General features: G+C 39.8%; 2 protein-coding genes across 3 annotated transcripts in view; both read left to right on the top strand.

Annotated features, from left to right (window-relative positions):
• si:dkey-21p1.3 (collagen alpha-1(I) chain) overlaps positions 1-8,981 on the top strand; it is a 32,121-nt gene extending 23,140 nt beyond the window's left edge. For both annotated transcript variants that reach the window (XM_042213672.1, XM_042213671.1), the window contains 29 exons: positions 271-324; positions 473-526; positions 764-817; positions 922-1,029; positions 1,165-1,218; positions 1,339-1,446; positions 1,572-1,622; positions 2,465-2,518; positions 2,607-2,660; positions 2,779-2,841; positions 3,017-3,124; positions 3,255-3,308; positions 3,733-3,786; positions 3,886-3,939; positions 4,024-4,077; positions 4,205-4,258; positions 4,406-4,459; positions 4,551-4,604; positions 4,715-4,768; positions 4,858-4,911; positions 4,992-5,045; positions 5,183-5,200; positions 5,302-5,364; positions 5,517-5,642; positions 5,775-5,904; positions 5,979-6,085; positions 6,406-6,471; positions 6,559-6,768; positions 7,295-8,981. In XM_042213672.1, coding sequence (XP_042069606.1) covers positions 271-324; positions 473-526; positions 764-817; positions 922-1,029; positions 1,165-1,218; positions 1,339-1,446; positions 1,572-1,622; positions 2,465-2,518; positions 2,607-2,660; positions 2,779-2,841; positions 3,017-3,124; positions 3,255-3,308; positions 3,733-3,786; positions 3,886-3,939; positions 4,024-4,077; positions 4,205-4,258; positions 4,406-4,459; positions 4,551-4,604; positions 4,715-4,768; positions 4,858-4,911; positions 4,992-5,045; positions 5,183-5,200; positions 5,302-5,364; positions 5,517-5,642; positions 5,775-5,904; positions 5,979-6,085; positions 6,406-6,471; positions 6,559-6,768; positions 7,295-7,426 — 2,154 coding nt within the window. In that variant the 3' untranslated portion in view covers positions 7,427-8,981. The remainder of the gene's footprint in view (positions 1-270; positions 325-472; positions 527-763; positions 818-921; positions 1,030-1,164; positions 1,219-1,338; positions 1,447-1,571; positions 1,623-2,464; positions 2,519-2,606; positions 2,661-2,778; positions 2,842-3,016; positions 3,125-3,254; positions 3,309-3,732; positions 3,787-3,885; positions 3,940-4,023; positions 4,078-4,204; positions 4,259-4,405; positions 4,460-4,550; positions 4,605-4,714; positions 4,769-4,857; positions 4,912-4,991; positions 5,046-5,182; positions 5,201-5,301; positions 5,365-5,516; positions 5,643-5,774; positions 5,905-5,978; positions 6,086-6,405; positions 6,472-6,558; positions 6,769-7,294) is intronic.
• A 2,011-nt stretch (positions 8,982-10,992) lies between these two features.
• soat1 (sterol O-acyltransferase 1) lies at positions 10,993-19,174 on the top strand. Its single transcript, XM_005945930.3, has 16 exons — positions 10,993-11,150; positions 11,653-11,804; positions 12,726-12,784; positions 13,448-13,596; positions 13,726-13,785; positions 13,892-13,999; positions 14,098-14,383; positions 14,534-14,612; positions 14,730-14,814; positions 14,916-14,961; positions 15,062-15,191; positions 15,314-15,411; positions 15,500-15,598; positions 16,887-17,022; positions 17,173-17,318; positions 17,431-19,174. The coding sequence occupies exons 2-16, from the start codon at positions 11,654-11,656 to the stop codon at positions 17,494-17,496; spliced, it is 1,698 nt and encodes a 565-aa protein (XP_005945992.1). The 5' UTR covers positions 10,993-11,150; position 11,653; the 3' UTR covers positions 17,497-19,174.
• Positions 19,175-19,336: the final 162 nt, after the last annotated feature.

Here is a 19,336-nt window from a genome sequence, read left to right as displayed (position 1 = left end):
AGCAGTTCGATGTACCAATAGTAACGTTGAATTATAATCTTTGCTTTATTCTTTGTTGTGCATCAAATTATAGAACAATTATTTATGCAGTATTTGGTATACTGAACATGAAGCAAATACATCCCCTGAAATTAAAATTCAAAATACATTTGGTAGAAAAAGCTGCTCTACCAAACTGCGAGCTCACTAAGACGGAGCTGTCTTCCTTTTTTGATAGGATGTTTCTTTATATTATCTCCCTGTTATTATCTTAAATTTCTTAACACGCAGGGTAAAGATGGAAGTCAGGGGCCATCTGGATCAGGCGATGTAAAAGGAGATAAGGTGAACCTCTGAGCTTCTCTAAGTATCTTATTGCCTACTTAAATACAGAAAAAGCTGTATGCAAGTGCACGTCAATAATGCTGTGTCATTTGAAGTAACTTAAGACAGTTCTTCTTCTTCTGTTTGTCTCTACATGTCCTGTGTTCAGGGATCCAGAGGACCTGTGGGGCAGGAGGGAGTTGCTGGTCTCGATGGTGAGGAGGTAGATTGATTAGCTTGGTCATGGATTCAACTGTTTTCAATTTCCATTTAACATAAAATTAACAAAACCTAAAGTAAGAAAACTAGAGATGCGAAGAGTACAGAAAGCACAGATAATACAAGAGAAAGAAAGAAAATCAAAGGAAAATGAAAGACCTAGAAGATCATAACTGTTAGAGTAACTTCAGGAATATGAGCCCATGAAACAGGACAAACTGAGTGTTGTTCTTGTCTTTAGGGTCCAAACGGACAGAAAGGATTTGAAGGGCCAGCCGGCCAAAAAGGCTTATCTGTGAGTCCAATATCAATCCCAAAATGAAGAATAAAGGTTAATTTTGCTATCAGTTTACTGCAGCATTCGTGAAAATTGTGTTACTTATAAAACTGTGATTTCAGGGTGTTATGGGAAACACAGGACCTCCTGGGCAGAAAGGACCAAAGGGGTCTGAGGGTGAAAGAGGAAACCAAGGTTCACAGGGACCGAAGGGGCCACAAGGGAAACGGGTATGTAGTAATCCTAAAGTATAGTTTACTGTAACACCACTGACTTCCATACAGGGATATTAATTCAAAAAGAGCAAATATAAGAAAGACTGTGCATCGCCTCTGCCTTGTCTTTACTACATGTGTTTTTCTCAGGGGTACAGGGGTGCACCCGGAGATAGAGGACAGCAGGGGCCCCCAGGACTCAAGGTCAGTCGTTTTAACTCATACATGTAGAAACAATGATGAAGAAAACCTGAGAACTGGTGTTGCCTGTAAACAAAATGTCTGAGTGAAAACCTGGTAGTGATAATGATGATTTACTGACAGGGTGAGCCAGGCCCCAGGGCTTTATCAGGCACTCGTGGGCCATTTGGAGCTGGAGGCCAAACTGGGGCAGCAGGAACGAAAGGCCAGAAAGGGCTCCAGGGACTCGCTGTTAGTACCTGAGGGTTCTGTTTGCTTCAGTCACGTTAACAACATGTGCTGTGTCTATGTCTCTACAGAACATGCATGTTTGACTATAATGCTGCTGAACAACATTATATCTGTTTTTCTTTCAGGGTCCTCCTGGTACTACGGGCCCTCCTGGACCCACTGGACCGTCACCAGCTGTACGTTTTACTTTACCTAACATTAACTTTCCATTATTATACTGACTGTGTGCTAAAATGTGCACTAAATGTTCGATATTGGTATCACCTCGATGTGTTTGTGTTGAATTTGAGTTAAAAATGTTAACTAAATCACACACACTCACCGGACACATTATTAGGTACACTTAAAGTACTAATATCAACCCCCTTTTGTTTTCAGAACAGCTATGATTGTAGCATAGATTCACCAAGGTGCTGGAAACATATATTGACATTAACATGATAGCAGATCTGCTGGCTGGACATCCATGACGTGACTCTTCTTCATTTCAATTCAGTTACTGTCCAATTTTGGTGATCGCATGCAAACTATAGCTTCAGTTTCCAGTTCTTAGCTTCTAGAAGTGTCACCTGGTGTAAGCTCGTGCTGCCGTAGCCCATTTGCATTTACAGATGCTCTTTTGCATACCTTGTTGTAACAAGTGATTATTTAAGTTAGTGCTGTCTTGCTATCGGCTCGAAACAGTCTCCCCTGATGCACCGCTGACCTCTAGCACAATGTCATGGGCTCGAGCTACGACCCGGACTGAAGGGGACAAGGCTCAGATCAGCCAGTCTGAGTCACCAGCTGCTCTCAAAGTCATTTAAACCCCCTTTGTTCCCCATTCTGATGCTCAGTGTGAACTTCAGCAGGTGTCATTTGAACAGGTGGACCTAATAACGTGCCGTGGATAGGCAACAGTGACATGTTGTGGAGCATATTTAAAATATATAACTTAATTTAGGCCTGAATGTGAAAAAAAAGGTTTAGTTGTTTCAGTGATATGTAAGTTATTTATACGTTATGTGTCTGTTTTTAGGGATTACCTGGCAAGAGAGGTGCTGAAGGTAAAGGTGGAGCGCCTGGAGCAAAGGTATACTGTACCTTTCACACATGTTAACTGTCCAGCTAAAAGATTTCACTGGTTTTTAACTGTCTCTGTTGGTTTTTCTATAATTCAGGGCAGTCTTGGTGAAAAGGGTATGCTGGGTCTTCCAGGCATTCGGGGAGACGTGGTTAGATTTCATTATTTGTTTCACTCTGTGGCCATAATAAATATGGTCAAGCATATTTAATATCATGTGTGCAAACACAGTCATGCAATGTGTCTGCATAACTGTCTTTGTTTCCCAGGGCATCAGAGGTATGAAAGGCGTAAAAGGCGAGCCTGGATCACGAGGGAAAGTGGTAAGACTGGTAAGAGAGCATTCTTATGCAGTTTTAATACTTAATAGTAAGTGCCATAAATGACTAAATGATCTTACCGGATCATCTGACGTATTTCAATTCCAAAAATTACATTTCTATAGTATGCTGTTGCTATTATAGTGTGATTCTAGAAATTTCTGAGTATATTTCACTGCGATTTTAGGGTACAATGGGGAAGATGGGGGTCATAGGCTCTCCAGGTCCTAAAGGTCAAACTGGACCTGGTGGCCCTCCTGGTCCTCCAGGAACTAAAGGAATCCAGGGACCAAAGGTAAGAAGAAAGCGTGGCTCAAACATGTAACTCTAAAACAGTTTCTTAATTCCCTTAAATAAAGCTATCATAGTGAAGGTACTTTTAACCTGCTTCATGCAACTTTCATGTCACTGAATTCATTTTGAAGGGAAAAGGTGGTGAGCCAGGAAGTAAAGGGACACAAGGAGCTGCTGGGCAAATTGTGAGTTTTGTTTTAAGCTGAGTGTCCCTTCACATCTCAGACTGGAGTTCCAAGATTAGTTACTGTGACTATTATGAAATATAGTTTATTTCAACATTTACGGATAGTATAAATCCCACGTGCACTGGGTGTGTGTTATGCTGTCTTACCAATTTGATGCTATTTTTTAATCTGTTTTAACATGATTATCTGGTGTCTTAATTGTTGTTCAACACTTTGTGACTGTTATGTCAGTGAAAAGCACTAAATAAACTTTACTTACTTACACTGGGTGTCTGATAAACACAGATTAATTATTCAGTCTTCTGTGAAGCCTAATTAATGATTCACTCTGAATTAAATAATAAACAATGAGTGTTAACAGTAAAGGTTAAGCGGTTTTGGCCTTGATTTCATCCGGTGAAGTTTCTTGTCTCTTTTGTAGGGACCTGAAGGCCTGCCGGGGAGGTCAGGACCTGCTGGACCACCTGGAAAACCTGTAAGCATCCCAACTAACAAATGCAATTCTTAACACGAAACACCAACAATGCTCATTTCGTTTGATCGTCTTTTCTCGTTTTTGCGATCATATTCTCAGGGACTGAGCGGTCTGGATGGGTTGCTGGGAGTTCAGGGTAATGAGGGAGATCCGGTAAGAAAGTTTGCCTTACTAAAATTGATTTTAACACATTTCACAATTTTTTATTAATTTCTTTTTCCCCTGCTAACTTCAAAGGGTGACGTTGGTCACAGAGGAGCTCCTGGAACACCAGGCAGGCCTGGCAAGACGGTAATTTCACTAAGGAAATGAATGACATGCAAATCTGCACAATTACAAATGGAATAAGTCTTTTGCAGCTAAGCTTTTCTTACAGATTATTGCATTATGTGGTATTAAATACATGCATACCTTGCAGGGAAAACCTGGATCTCCTGGGATTAAGGGAAACGCTGGAGAAGGGGGGGTTAAGGTAAGCAATCATTTATACATTTCAGGTGACTATTATAAGCACGTTAATATTATAGCATAGTGGTGCTTATAAATTTGTCTTTTTTATTTTGTTTGATGTAATGCATTGTTGAAATGTTTCTTACTAAGGTCTTATTAAATATCTCAGGGTACGAGGGGTCTAAAAGGAACACGTGGGCCTCCTGGACCAATTGGGCCAAAGGTAAAATGATTAGAGAGCAGAACGTGATCGCTAATAAAAACCTTACCCCTGTTCGTGTGAACATTTGCATCATCTGCTGCTGTTGGTTCAGGGTATTCCAGGGCTGAGAGGAGAGAAAGGTGAATCTGGAAGTCTTGGCACGAAGGTAAGAGTCAGTTACATATTTTGTGCATATATTCATTCAATATGTCAGAATCTCATCTAACATATATTTGTGTATTTGTAACTCCTTTAATTTCTTTTCTTTCTACAAAGGGTCTCCCAGGTGATACAGGGATACGTGGACCAATAGGTCCACCTGGATTAAAGGTGAATTGCAGTCAATTTAAATATAAAATGCTTTAAATGAAAAAGGCGTGTTTTGGATTAATCTACCACATGTCTGACTTGTATATCAGGGGAATCCTGGTTTGCAGGGATTTAAAGGTGAAAAGGGTGATAAGGGGAAACAGGTCAGTCACACTTTACTCCCATTATTGCATTGTTTTAATTATTTGTATCCAATAAATAATCAATTAACCATTTACTACAGGGGGACACTGGTCCTCGTGGTCCAGCCGGGCAGGAAGGCTTCTCAGGAATCCCTGTAAGTTGCTTTGATGTTCAGTTTTTTGTAATGACTTACTAAAATATCTTGATTAGTGAAGTTTTACTGAATAATATTTTAAAAATTGTCATGTTGTAACCTAAAAACTTTGTTTGATACACTCGTCTGTGTTACAGGGCCACCTTGGAGTGAAAGTGGGTGACTGACTTTGCATTTCTATAAATGTTTAAGTCTTAGCATTAGTCAATTTGTATTCAATGTTGTTCATTGCTGAATTGTGTTTGGGTCACTACAGGGAATGAAAGGTGTCCAAGGAAGGAGAGGTCCAAAGGGAACGAAGGGCAAGCCGGGACCTCAAGTAAGAGTTTGCAAACACAATATAAGCGAAGAAGCTTTGTACCTGATCGCTGAACACAAATGCAACATGCTAGATTGTTTTGAGATGTATGTAAAGCTTGATCCATTTCTCTGAATATCCTGAAAGTTTGTATCATGCCATGCCTTTCACAGGGAAAACCAGGAGCCCCTGGCAAATGGAAGCCTAAGCAAAGACCTGTTAAAAAATATAGTCTTCAAACTGCACAGAGTTCAAAGCAAAGCCCCGGCCTCCCGAAGCAAAGCGAAGGGCAAGAAAAAGTTGGTGCAAGCTTTCTTATTCCGTGCACATTATATACAGTCACAGAATGTCCTCATTTGCTCTGCAGTCTAGCTTTAAAAGTAAAACATGTTAAGCCGACTGAGTGAATGCTGAACACTGTTTTCCTGTAGCCCAGGGAAGTGACAAGGAGATGGTCTCAAGAAGATGAAGCAGAGTTCTTCAGCTGGCCCCTGGGCACCAGAGATGATCCTGGAACCACCTGCCATGAGCTGAGACTCATACGTCCACATCTAAATGATGGTGAGCATCTGATGACTGTTTTATTACGTTTTCCCTTAATATATTTCAGTACGTTCCATTCAACTTTTTTTCAGGTTACTTTTACATGGACCCGAACCAAGGCTGTCCCTGTGATGCCTTGAAGGTCTTCTGTAACTTCACAGGAGGTGGAGCAACCTGCATAGAACCTCTTTACTCACAGGTTCAGTCATTTTCACCTGTGAAGCTTAACGTTATCAAAGAACTAACTTCATTATCACAATATCAGCTACAAAACATGGAACTTGAGAATGTTTGTAGATAGTTTGGACTGCATTTATGTCAGATTATTGAAGGAAAAAGTAACCTGTGTGTGTGTGTGTGTGTGTGTGTGTGTGTGTGTGTGGTGTGTGGTGTTGTGTGTGTGTGTGTGTGTGTGTGTGTGTGTGTGTGTGTGTGAGTGTGTCGTGTGTGTGTGTGTGTGTGTGTGTGTGTGTGTGTGTGTGTGTCTTTTACTTTTATACATCATATCCCACTGTTTAGATTAAAATATGGAGGGACCCAGAAATGATGAGGACATATGTGGAGAGGTTTACTCACCACCAAAAAGTAAGTATTAAATAATATGTGGCTAGATTAAGGAAACTTAATCATATTTCTAGATGTGCTTTCTAACATTAATGCTCTTTCTGATAGTTTGATTACCCTGGTGTGGAAGCTGTCCAGCTAAAGTTTCTGCGGTTACACAGCCACTCATCTTTCCAGCACATCACTCTCAGCTGTACAGAAAACCAGACGAGTACTGCTGCCACAGATGATTTAGCCAGTCAGATTATCCACTTACTGGGAGACTCTGGCAAAGAAATCGATTCACACTTTGTCACAGTGTCCAGAAAACACTCTGAGGTAAGACTAAACGATTTGTGACAGTTTTTGGGGGCGTTGCCAGCAGCTTTCTATAACTGTGACTGTAATACAAACAACACATTAGATTTACATTGTTGTACATAAGGCGTCTGAGAAAAAGAAGTGGAATCGATTACTTTCAGGAACCATGCATCACATTTGTGTCAGACCAGAGTCCTGTTATTGTGATGGAAATTTATGAAAGGAAACACCAGTGTCCAAAAGATAAAGAAGTCATGTGTCGGTACAAATAAATCAAACACTGTCTGAACTATGAGAACTTTTTAATTTCAGCTTTTGTACGATAGCCTTACAAGGTAAATTGCACACGTTTTATAGTTATGGGAATACAGGAGATTTAATAAAACAATATTAGACTTGAGATTGCTCAGAGATACCATACAGCTGCTAAAAGTCATTTCCCTCGCCATGCACAAGGGTCTAGTCTCTGGAATTAGTTATGAATCCAGGAAGAACAAACTGAACATATCTCCTTGTGTTTGCTTTTTGTCTGCTGCTTCTCCAGCTGGAGCTGTTTGTCAGGGTTCAAGGAGATATGGAATTACTTCCTGTCAGACATCTGGGTGTAGAGACGAGCAGTGTCTCCAAGCTTGTCTCTGAGATCTCTGTGGCATTGGGACCCGTCTGCTTCTTGTGACCGGTGTGTCTGTGTGCGATGAAAGCCTCAAGAGCTCAAGAAAGAAGGCAGCTGGACGTCTTTAGGATTGTGAAGACGTTTCACATCACATCCAATACGCTTCTTCGGTTCTTAAAGCAACTGGTGGAGACTCCCAGGAAATAAACCCCAGTGGTGGGTGTCCTGTGTGGAGTAAGTCCTGAAGGTTGCTAACCCAATACTGATCATATGAGTCACCACATGAGCCAAGGTGGGAAAAAAGGCTATTATTCCAGCTTCCTATCATCCAGAAAGCTGGAATAATATAAAATATGTATATTTCAAATGAATAATCAAATAAAAGTGCTCAGTTTTGTATTTTGCTGTATATTTATTCAATTGTAAAATTGTTAGATTTTTGACATATGAAACATTTTTGTTATGAAAATGTAGCATCAAATGTTCAGTTCAGTTTGACTTATAACTTTGTATTTACACTAAAAGTCTTCGTTTTTTACTTTGTCCTCAACTCAGGGGAATGTCGTCCCGCACTATCAAAATAAAACAATGGCTCTGAATGAAACAGAGCCCGTTGTTTTGTTTGTACTGAGCCTGCGCACATCACACAGTAAGGGGTAATCTTCAAATAGTTACAAAGTAAAAACTAAGTAATTGTGTTGATGTTTTCTAGGCCTAGTGCCACGTTCCTACGTTCCCAGTATTGTAGAAGCACTGGTTTGTGAACAGGTTTGCATCTTCTCAACCATCCGAGTGCAGTGATGTCAACAAATGTTAATATTCTTGGGAGAAGAAAGAGTGGCTGGAGTATGGCAGCTGACTCTGGCTGGGTTCACCATAGAGAGACACAACATGTCTTTTATAACAAGCCTGTTGGGAAATTCTTCCATTCTCAGTGTCCTAATTCACAGACCACAGGAAGATCCATGGTTATATGCACCATCCTTATGATGTCTGATACAGTGAATGTCTTGTTGTCTCTTTGAAATTAACCGTTTTGCCACAGTAGGCTCATGAGACCAGTTATATGAAGGTTTGACAGCATGTCACGCTCTACTTAGAGGCGCTCCATCAAAAACGCGTTTAACTTGCACACGGGTTCCAAAACTGTCTTTTAAATGAATGGGACAGTAATTTACAAAACAAAATCTTGTGAATATTTCCCATAAAATGTCTTTATAACTTAGCATATCTTTGCTTGTTTAGGCCTGTGAACTTAGTGTAAAGATGTGGAGTGTGATAAAAAAGAAAAACATGTAGCATAAAAATAGTAAAAATAACATACTGATAAACCATGCTTCTGTCTGATTGTAAACGTTTCTCCTAAAAACAGCCTATTCTTCCTAGAAATATGTTTTGATTCATGGTACATAACGAAAGGTGTGGTGGGTTTACTGTGTGGATATTTTGTATTTCTGGAGAGAAGTAAGAACCATTAAAGCAAAATACCAACAAACATGACTTGAAAAGGTGGATGAGTGACCAGACGTCTCACTGTTAGACTGCACCGCACTCTTATCCACTGTCAGAATTTGTATAGTTTTTGTTTTTTGATTAGTTTTTATTTTGTTCTGACAATTTCTTTTTAATTCAACAAACATAGGTTTTCTTGTTTCATTGTATTGTTTATTGTTTGAAAATGTTTAGTTTTAGTTTACGTTTTAAGACTTTTACAATTACTAATAATATTTTTTTTGTATTACGGTATTTAGGGCAAATATTAGAGGCCAGATTTAGGAAAATCAGTTGCTATTAAAATAAAAACAGAACTTTTTGAAAGCAGGTGATTCACAGTCCTGTAGACATCCAAAGTCTCAATTAACACATCCATCAAAAACCTCATCGGGCAATACTTACCAAATTGATCAATACTAAAACTAGAGTTGTTTCCTATATTCATATTTTATTTTAGTTCACAGAATTGTTTTTTCACTATTGAAACCTGGTGATTACCAGACAGCTACAGGTTTGGCTTGTTGGCAAATGGAAGGGAAGGACAAAGGGAACAGATTAGTGGACAGATTACAATAAAAACAAGCTTTAGCTTACAATTTCTCTTCATTTGTTAGTGTATTTATAAGTTAGGAAAACTGCACTGAAATACAATACAGTATATTTGACTTTCAAATGATCAATGCCAGAGCTTTAACCTACATTGTCCCACACAAAGACTGCCACACCTCTAGTGTGTTAGGATATGGTCATCTTCAAAGGCTGAAGTATATTTTTAAGTCATTTTATGGATGGCATCATTGAAGGCTTGTTGTACTTGCTGACTTTAAAATGTAAAAAAAAAAAAAACAATAACATGTCTATTAAGTTAGTTAAGTTCTTTTCATGTTCATTATATAACAGCAGACCTATACAGCAGGCAGCAAGAACAGCTGTTCAGAAACACCAAAGAAATAAATAACAAATACATATATTTCTTCTTCTTCTTTGCAAGCTACATATTCGTTGTTTCAGACAATACAATCAGTCAGACCTACAATTATCGTCACTGTTTGATGAACACTTATTTACAGCTATGCATGACAGCACATCCCAGTGACCCCGGGAATGCCACTGCACTAAAAGTAGCTGCTAAATGTATTTACAGACAACAACGTACAGGTAATGTCGCCGTTTGTTCTGAGATCAGCTACCACACATCATTTTTTTAAGGATTTGAGTGTTAGAAAAAGAAATCCCGATGGTTAATTTTATAATCCTGCTACCCCGGGCAGTTTATATATATGATCCATATAATGAGTTTTGTCTACAGGTGGGTGGATCCAAATATTATCTACTGATTGGAAGGTTAGTGGTTCAATCCCTGGCTCCCCCAGCATGCCACACATTTAGTATCCTTGGGCAAGATACTAAATGTGTGTGAATGTTAGCTTTGAAGCTTTGAAGCATAGAAGATATGAATGGGTGTCTTTATGTTGTATAAAGCCCTCTGAGTGCTCCACGAGAACAGAAAAACGCTAAATAAGAATCAGTCAATTTACCACGATACCAGCGCTGGCATTGGTATCGATACTAGTGCATTAGGACCAGTACTTTGTTTCTATCCTTTAAGTTTAGGATGTAGCACACTAAATTGTGGTAAATGAATTTTGGTTTGGTTTTTTGTTTTTTGTTTTTTGTTTTTTTGATATATAAAAATATACCTCAAACATTCCCCATATTAATGACATTCATCTCATAATTCATGACACGTTCTCCCCTACATAAACTGTCTTTATAGGCTAAATGTATCAGTAATACTTGCTGTGTATTTATGTACTTCACAGTGTAGCACACCACTGGTTAAAGAATGATTAACGCGTGTAAGAGGAGTTCGGGAAAAGACATACATTATAATCTATTATAATAAGATTTTTATTTTGAATCTAATTAAACTGCGAGACAAATTACTTCAGCTTGCAGCAGGAATACATCGCTCCATTTATGTTTTATCTATTTGTTAATCATTAAAAATATAACCGTTTTGTTTGTTTTTTAATAACATTTCTTACGAAGCGGGTGACGTTTGAGAGTCTGACCGCGCTGGTCAGCAGTTTAGCGTCGGTGACGTCAAAAGGAGGAGAGACTTTCGACCAATCAGAATCGTGGGTGCTGCTCATCTTCTGTAGTGTTTATAGAATGGGGAAGGTGAGCAGCTGCTCGGGTTGTGGTGATTAGAGGAGTTTCACATCTGGGTTCGCTCTCATTAACGTCAGAGAGAGAGGCTTGAGAAGAGAGGACCTGGCGGTTGAAACGAGTAGGTATTCAGGAAATTGTGCTGCCCGCATTTGTACATTTCTGTCAGTGTCGGTCAACCCGTCCCGCAGGAGCGGACGATAAAACATCAAGTTGGCTAGTTTGACTAGCTTTAGTAAAGCTTGTATTGCATGCTAACAATATCCGCGAGCGTCAACGGGCAGAGTTAGTATCAGAGTTAGTGCTGGCGGTGTATGATATTAACCCAGGTAGCGATGTAGTTCAGCGAGCTCCATGAATTAGCCGCTGCCTGTCTCATAGAGGCTTGATGCCAGCTGGACGGGAGCTAACTCATGTGCTAGCTGCGTGTCCGTGTCATGTGAGAGTGATGTGTTTGCCCACTGGGTTTGTATTGTCAGTCAATATCAGCATCGATGTTAGGTGGCACAGCAGTGATGTGCTAGCTTGTCTTCCTTGTGTGTTCTCAGGGCTTGTCTCGTTTGTTCAAGAGCTGCCGCCGGTTCTTTCCCTTGTTTTAATGATTAACCTATTTGCTTCCGTAGGATGGAGAGCGAGGATGACGCTATTCTCCGGCTCCGCAGCCGAGCCATTCCCACGATGCCTACCTTCCCTGACTTGAAAAGCTCTTTGGATGGGGAGCTCAGTCCGGGGAAAGGACAGCAAAGCAGTGAAGACAACCACATCACCAGCAATGGTGAGAAAATCTCAACTCCCTCATTAGTGGGGCCAGCCGAGAGGGCAGTGACCTCTGATACAGTGAATCTGTTGACTCAACAGCTCAAAAATCATCGTTTCAGTAAATTTCCCCTCTTGGGTCAAAAGTATGACTAACTGAAAGTTTCATGTGTGACTAGTTCCTCTTAAGCAATCATCGTGATCTCTGGTTAACCCGGGCAAATGACGCCCAAGTTAGTCATGATGATCCAGTAAAGACAAAATGTAAAGGTGAGAAATGAAATACTGGTCTGACACCTACCTCGGGACTATATTAGTTCTTTGTATGCTTCTACGAAAGAGCTAAATACAAAGCATGATAATACAATGCACGTCTTTGTGACAACGTCAGCTATATTGTTGACTTTTTCTTGCGTGATGGGTGGAAAGCTACTGTGCTTAAAGTCATTTGTGTGCCTGACCTCAGTTAAAGTAAACAAACCTATTCATCATCAGACAGCTGTAAAGCCTAATGACCTACAGTAACCTTGACCACAATTAATTGCATTTGCTTAGCTTTCCGGCCACAGGACATGTGATTGTACTTGTTGCATGTTGTCATAGGTGTGTCTCCGTTTGGATTTTGCAACTTTGGATTGGAGACTGAAGACTTGTATGATGTAACTTCTGCTATGTCACAGACTGTAGCATTTTACAACACAGTAACCAAACCCACATTATACCATTTTATTTATTTTACTGCCATTTTCAGTGTCAAAATACAGATATTATTACTGATACTGATAGGAAAGTTTTGTACAGATGACATGATTGATTTAACTGACACTATTGCTAATTGCTGTGCCCAAAAAACAGAACTACAGTTTAAAATAAGAAGATTACACATATGTTTTGGGGTTGTTGTTTTTTTTTAACATATGTGTGTCTCATTCAATTTCAGGGAGGATTGAAGTGGAACACGTCATCAGCAAAAAACTACAACTGAAAAAGAAAGCAGAGGTTAGTCGTTTCTTTAAGAAATGACTCAACATCATGTCTTTTTTTTTTGGGGGGGGGGGCTTTTTTTTAATTGCTTACTTAAAAGTGTACGAAGGGAAATGTGAGCAATAGTGGATTTATTGCAGCTGATGTATTTCTGGTCATTAACCTGGGCCAGGACATCCCTGCGGTTATTTATTTGATGTCTTCTGTTACATTCATCATTTAAACCATGCAAATGTGAATCCTTGCTAGAATGATCAACATCATCTGATCCCCCCCTGAAATGCTTGAGCAAGTATTCTGATCAATTCAGACCTCTTAAAGGTTGAATAAGAACATCGCACACTTAGACGCTGGACAACACTGCAAGCTATGTCTCTAATGTTTTTCACACTTGCTGTGTGTTTAAAACGCAGCGATAAAAGGCACTGAATGTGTCATAATGATAACGCAGAGCTGTTGCTTTTGTGCACAAACTTGGGTTTGAATTTAAGATGCAGTCAACGGTGCAGTAAATCCACTCTTGGTGAGGGCATATTTATAATATGTAAAATCAGTCGTTAAAAGTAGCTGTAAGGTGAGAAACTAATTTTGCATATACAGAAAGAAAATAATTATTGGCACAGACTTTCTATATTTTGTTACTTAATAACAATTTCCGTGTCCTTTTCTGTTGCCCAGTACTTGAAGAGTGACCTGATGCGTCAGTTTGACACGCAGGTCAATGATTTTATGGACAGTCTTATTGAGGAATCGACCAGCCTGGAGCCCGCACCGGTACCTGCTGTATTTTCACCTCCAATGTCAGACAAGGAGCGGAGCAAACTCAGGTACTGCAGCTTACTATGCTACCAAATGAAAAGCTGCATCTGGCGTTTGGTTACAGCAGATGCTAATGCCCTTCTACTTCCCACTCTCGTGTTAAAAAGACGACAGCTCATCACTGTGTTTTTCTGCAGGCACTTTCGTCCTCCTCACGGTGAGGGAAAGCTGTTTGTAAGCCGCAGATCCCTCCTGGAGTAAGTTGATGCAGTCTGGATACTTTATCACTCGTGTCTGCGACGGTGCTGTTGAAAGATGGTTTGTTGACTTCACAGTTACTCAGTCTTTTGTTTTTCCTCACAGTGAGCTGTTTGAGGTGAACCACATCAGGACCATCTACCACATGTTCATTGCCCTGCTCATTCTTTTTATCCTCAGTACACTTGTGGTAGATTTCATTGATGAAGGCAGGTAATATAAACCTGCTATGAATCGTTTCTCTTTTGATTCTATTTCTGTTGCTTTTGTTGATAGACTACTGATGATTGCTTTCTCTCCTTCTGCCTTAGACTGGTGTTGGAGTTTGATCTGCTGGTCTATGCCTTTGGGCAGTTCCCTCTGGTGGTGTGCACGTGGATCTGCATGTTTTTGTCTGTGCTGTTTATTCCCTACACCCTGTTCTACCTGTGGGCACAGAGCCACTCTGGCTCCCACAGCCATCTCAGGTTGTATTCTTTGCTGTTTGGCACTTTATTCCTGCTCTACCAAGCTCTGGGTCTAGGATTCCTGCCCACCTATACGGTGGTGACCAACAGTTTCCCGCCTGCGTCCTGCTTCATCATCATCCTGGAACAGGTAGATGAAGAGTCTAGTCTGTTCTCTTCTGATCAGAATGGCTTAGTTTACATTTGTGAGGAGTCTTTGCATATATCTTGACATGCATAAGGCTGCCCTTTGAAATGTAGCTTCTTTGATTTGTATCTATTTTATTTGCATCTATTTCAGGTGCGTCTAATGATGAAAGCTCACTCATTTGTCAGGGAGAATGTACCAAGAGTCCTCGCATGGTGTAAAGAAAAAAAGGGTACTTTTTGAATACAACCAGGTTTCCATTTACATTTATTATCAGACGGTGTGCTCACCTTTCCTCCCTGATGGCTTTTGTTTGTTTGTGTTCATATATTTTCTCTGTTATCTGCAGGCCCGGGTCCAGTGGTCCCTCAGGTTTCTCAGTATCTCTACTTCCTGTTTGCACCCACACTCATCTACAGAGACAAGTACCCCAGGTACTGTGTTTTCTCTCTCATGGAGCATATATAGAACCCTTTTTTGTGTTTTGTTTTACAGTAGAGCTGTAAAAGCCCCTTTCCTTTCTTGCCTACTACAGGAATCCGGTGATTCGGTGGGGCTACGTGGTCTCAAAATTACTTCAGGTACCAACCTCTGACACATTTATAGCAACTTTACTTAAATGTCCAAGCAGCTCATTACTTTTAAATTACATTTACTTTCTTGACCACCCCCACTCCACAGGTACTTGGCTGTCTGTTTTATGCCTATTACGTGTTTGTGCGGCTGTGCATACCTCAGTTTCGCAGCATCAGTCTGCAGCTGTTTGATCTGCGAGCCATGGTTCTCTGTGTCTTTAACTCAATCTTACCAGGTAAGATTAGAAACAAACTTTTGTGAAAACCTCATGTTTTATTTTTGATTTTATCTTTTCTCATATTTGAAGGCGAGAGATGTGTTATTGCTGTTTGTTGACCAGTCATGTGTTTTTGGCAGGGGTGCTGGTCCTCTTCCTGGGATTCTTTGCCTTCCTCCACTGTTGGCTCAATGCTTTTGCTGAGATGCTTCGGTTTGCCGACAGAATGTTTTACAAGGTACTTGTTTTACCCTCGTTTTAAAATTTGGACTAAATCTTCTTTGTGCTCAGTGTTTGACTCGTGTGATTTTGACTACACGTTACAGGATTGGTGGAATTCGACCTCTTTTGCCAATTACTATCGCACTTGGAATGTAGTTGTCCATGACTGGCTGTACTACTACGTGTACCGGGACTTCCTGTGGGTAAGTGGCTCTTCTGTTGATGCAGCAGAGACTGTAAAAGCACACAATTGTAAAAATGCACCAGCAGTCTTCATAAGTTTGCAGCTTGTTCAAAAATGTCTGAAATAAATTAATGCCAGTGTTTTAAAAGTGCAGTCAGTAATTTACTGAGTTTATTTAGCAGAGATAGAAAGGACACTGTACTCACAAATATACATGGATTAGTGTGTAATTATGTCTTCCAATAAACTGATGCATTCTCATAAACTGTCAGTTAATGTATTAAAAATGCATAATGGTGGATTTGTGGTTTGTGGAAGCTGCCATGTTCCCTCACAGTATTTGAATACAATGGTTGGGAAAGACGTCTCCCTTCTGAATAATCGTGTTTTACATATGCGGTTAGAGGATGGCCACATGCATAAAAGTCTCTGGCGTTTGTGTGCCATGGATGTAAATTCATGTACGCACCTTCAGACTCGAGCGATGAAGCATCATATCTGTGGAGTTCCCTTCACCAAAGAAACAAAAGCGTGAAGGAAAGAGACGCCACCCACCGGCATATTTTTAAATTGTCAAACGGGGCATAAACATGCTTGTTTATTGGTGAAATTTCTTATTGTCAGCAGATTACACATATATGCATCCTGGCTAAACCTCGAGCAGCTGTTTATAGGTAGGGATGGGTACCGACACAAACGGTAGTAACCAAAAGCAGCGCATATTTCGGTGCTTTATTTTCCTAAGATGTCACACTTTAGATTCTAGCCAATCATTTTACGATAGTAGGCGGGCCCAGGTACATAGGTTCTTTTAGAGCAGAGCTACAGATTAAAAATGCCCAAGGCGAAGCGGTCAAAGTCTGGCTGTACTTCACAGCAAAATATGCAAACTCAGCAGCAACAAGTGCTTTAAGGTGATGCTGTGCAAAGGAGGCAACACCTCCAATCTGATGAAATTTGGCACCGTTATCGGATAAAACCTAAACGATACCCATCCCTATTTATAGGTTGACATTATGCCAGGTAGTCTTGAGCTAAAGTGTCCTAAAAATCAGACTTTGCCTCTGTTAAACAGTTGGATTGCATTCTTGCATTCTGAGTTTATTCACTAACAAAGTCCAGTGACTGACTAAAACATGTTTGTCGAACAGCAATCGTCAGAGCTTATATAAACTCAGACTGCAGTCTGTAATCCAGTGGCATCCAGCAGTGAGAACTTTACACGCTGTACTTTAAAAACTTTCAAACTTAATGTGGATTGTGCATTTTGTTTTTTTTAACATTTGTGTTCATGTCTCTGTTTCCAGATCTCTCAGAAGCGCTGCCGACCAGCCGCCATGCTGTTCGTGTTTACAGTGTCTGCAGTGGTTCATGAGTACATTCTTGCAATTTGCTTTGGTTTCTTCTACCCTGTGCTCTTCTGCCTCTTCATGTGCTTTGGAAGTAAGAGACTTTGTCGCCTTTAATAAAAATGATATTACTTGAGTTGTACTGCATCAGATGATTGTGGTATCATGTCTGGGTCACGTAAACCCAGTCAAGTTAAATCTGTATGTCAGTTTTTCATTATCTTCTCTCTTTGTCCTCTCACAGTGATGTTCAACTTCATTTTGCATGACAAAAGGAAAGGCCCCATCTGGAACATAATCATGTGGACGTCCCTGTTCCTGGGTCAGGGAGTCATTATCTGTCTGTACTCTCAGGAGTGGTATGCCCAGCGCTACTGTCCCCTGAAGGAGGTACTGCTTCTAAAAATCACATGATGTATATTCTTTCCAAAGATGCAGTGAAATTCAGTTATTCAGAGTGAGAGTAGACACATTCAGCTTTTAATTGTTATTTTTGTTCCAGCCTTCCTTTTTTGAGCTACTGAAGCCTCGCTCTTGGAGCTGTGAGAAGCCTGATGACAGACTCTGATGGGCTGTGACCTACAGCTGAGCTGCTGGGACGACGATTATTGCTGATCAGTATAAATGAGACCAGCCTGTCTGCCACTGTCACAACTTCTGGACTTTGTTTTATTTAAGGTTCATAGTTTATTTGAATGTATGGAAAAAGTCTCTGCCAAAAAAAGCCAGCAAAGTTATAATGATGCCTTATTTGTTTTAAGTTATCAACTCCAAAACAAAATCATCGTTCACACAACAGAACACGTGGACTCTTATTTTTATTCGTTCCTTAATTTTCTGACGTTTCCATATTCCCCTTTGCCTCGATCAACTGTGAAATCACTCCTCGTGCCATTATGAATGTGGCAATAGTGACACGGCAGCTGAATACAAACGTTAATCACATATGCAGTAAAGTCTAATATTTAACAAGTGTTTACAGTTGCTACTCTACTGAAGGACAGTCGGTGTCACAGGATCAGTGATATCTATTTCAGTGCCAATAAGAGTCAGTTTGAAAAAGACTGCCACTGTTTGCTGTTTTGTATAAAATCTTGATGTTTCAGTCAGTTAAAGAGGAAAACAATGGGGACATTTCACTCACTAAGAAGTGGACCTGTGCCGAGTTAAACGCACCTAAGCTCCACATTTCCAGTTTTTCTGTTGATTTCCATGTATCAAGACACAAGTTGGAAGCAGGACATGTGTTACCAATAATTGTGTTTATACATAAAATTGTAGTTATAATCTAAAAATTCTGAACATGCACCGAATGTAAAGTGTGAAAGCAGAGCTTTATGGATCTACTAATATTGTGTGACTGGTGGATGTATTAATGATTAAGTTAAACAGGTTTGAACATATAATAACTGTCACTGAGGATAGTTAAGTGATGTGTTTTGTTCCGTGTTGCACAGTGATTTCAGAAATGTCTACTTCTGTAAAACTTGCAGTTGGCTGCTAAAATGTTTTCACACTGAGGTTGGAAGGACACTTGATCAGCACTAAGGGCTAAAACATTGTTATTTAAAGTGCACTATTATGCATTTTGTTCAAGCCATTTCAGGTTAGTCAGACTTGGTTTCTGCTTTTAATTTTGAATGGGTTTCAGGCACTATTTGCATTATTTTGAATCAGCGGTCGTCACACATTTAAATGCATGATGACTGTGTTTATTTGTATGAATGACGCCTGCCATACGAAGTTAAACCAGCAATAGAATGATGTGCTCTTCTAAAAAGTAAGTGACCACAAGGTGGCACTGTTTTAAAGCGTTTATTTTTAATCTCTGCACATTTTAGTGAGAGGTTTCCAGATTTTTTTCCAAAATAATCAAATATAATCACAAGCAAATTGTTGTTGTTAATATGTACAGATAACGCAGACATTTTAAGGAAGCTTTCACACAGCTTCATCCCTTTACGATTTTATGAATAAATAGAATATTTATTACAGTGAAAGGCCAAATTGCATAAATCCTGTTTATTTGCATAAGAGGTTTATTTTCGGGGACCAGAGCTTTTCCTACTTACTGTGGTGTTTGTGTTCATTGTTGTGTCTTCTGGCATTGAATCGACATGGGTATCGTGTCACGTGACATTTTTATGAATCATGTCTATCTTTGGATTGTAGACAAAGTTTTGATTCATTCTTTGCGCATCATGTACAAACTGAAGAATTTAAATAAAATGAAAGTATTTTATTTACACCTTTTATTCGAGTGTATGTAATAGCCCGTGTGGAAAATAAATAATGTCTTTATTGTGTTGATTTACATGTTTAAATTTCAAATACAGGTGTCTACGTTTAAATAACCTCTTGAAATCTGAAGAATATATGAAAAGGTATGCTGTTATACGTGTATTGAC

This window comes from Haplochromis burtoni, unplaced genomic scaffold (assembly GCF_018398535.1).
Source record: "Haplochromis burtoni strain Fernald_Lab_line unplaced genomic scaffold, NCSU_Asbu1 Contig_466, whole genome shotgun sequence".
NCBI lineage: Eukaryota > Metazoa > Chordata > Actinopteri > Cichliformes > Cichlidae > Haplochromis > Haplochromis burtoni.
This window is presented reverse-complemented; position numbering and strand designations above follow the sequence as displayed.

Bases quoted from the DNA above. Each gene is read 5' to 3' on its own strand.
- soat1 (XM_005945930.3), top strand. From the start codon at position 11,654: ATGGAGAGCGAGGATGACGCTATTCTCCGGCTCCGCAGCCGAGCCATT. The intron at 13,786-13,891 runs GTAAGTTGATGC...TTTTCCTCACAG, and splicing joins AGCCGCAGATCCCTCCTGGA to TGAGCTGTTTGAGGTGAACC. The intron at 17,023-17,172 runs GTAAGAGACTTT...GTCCTCTCACAG, and splicing joins CCTCTTCATGTGCTTTGGAA to TGATGTTCAACTTCATTTTG.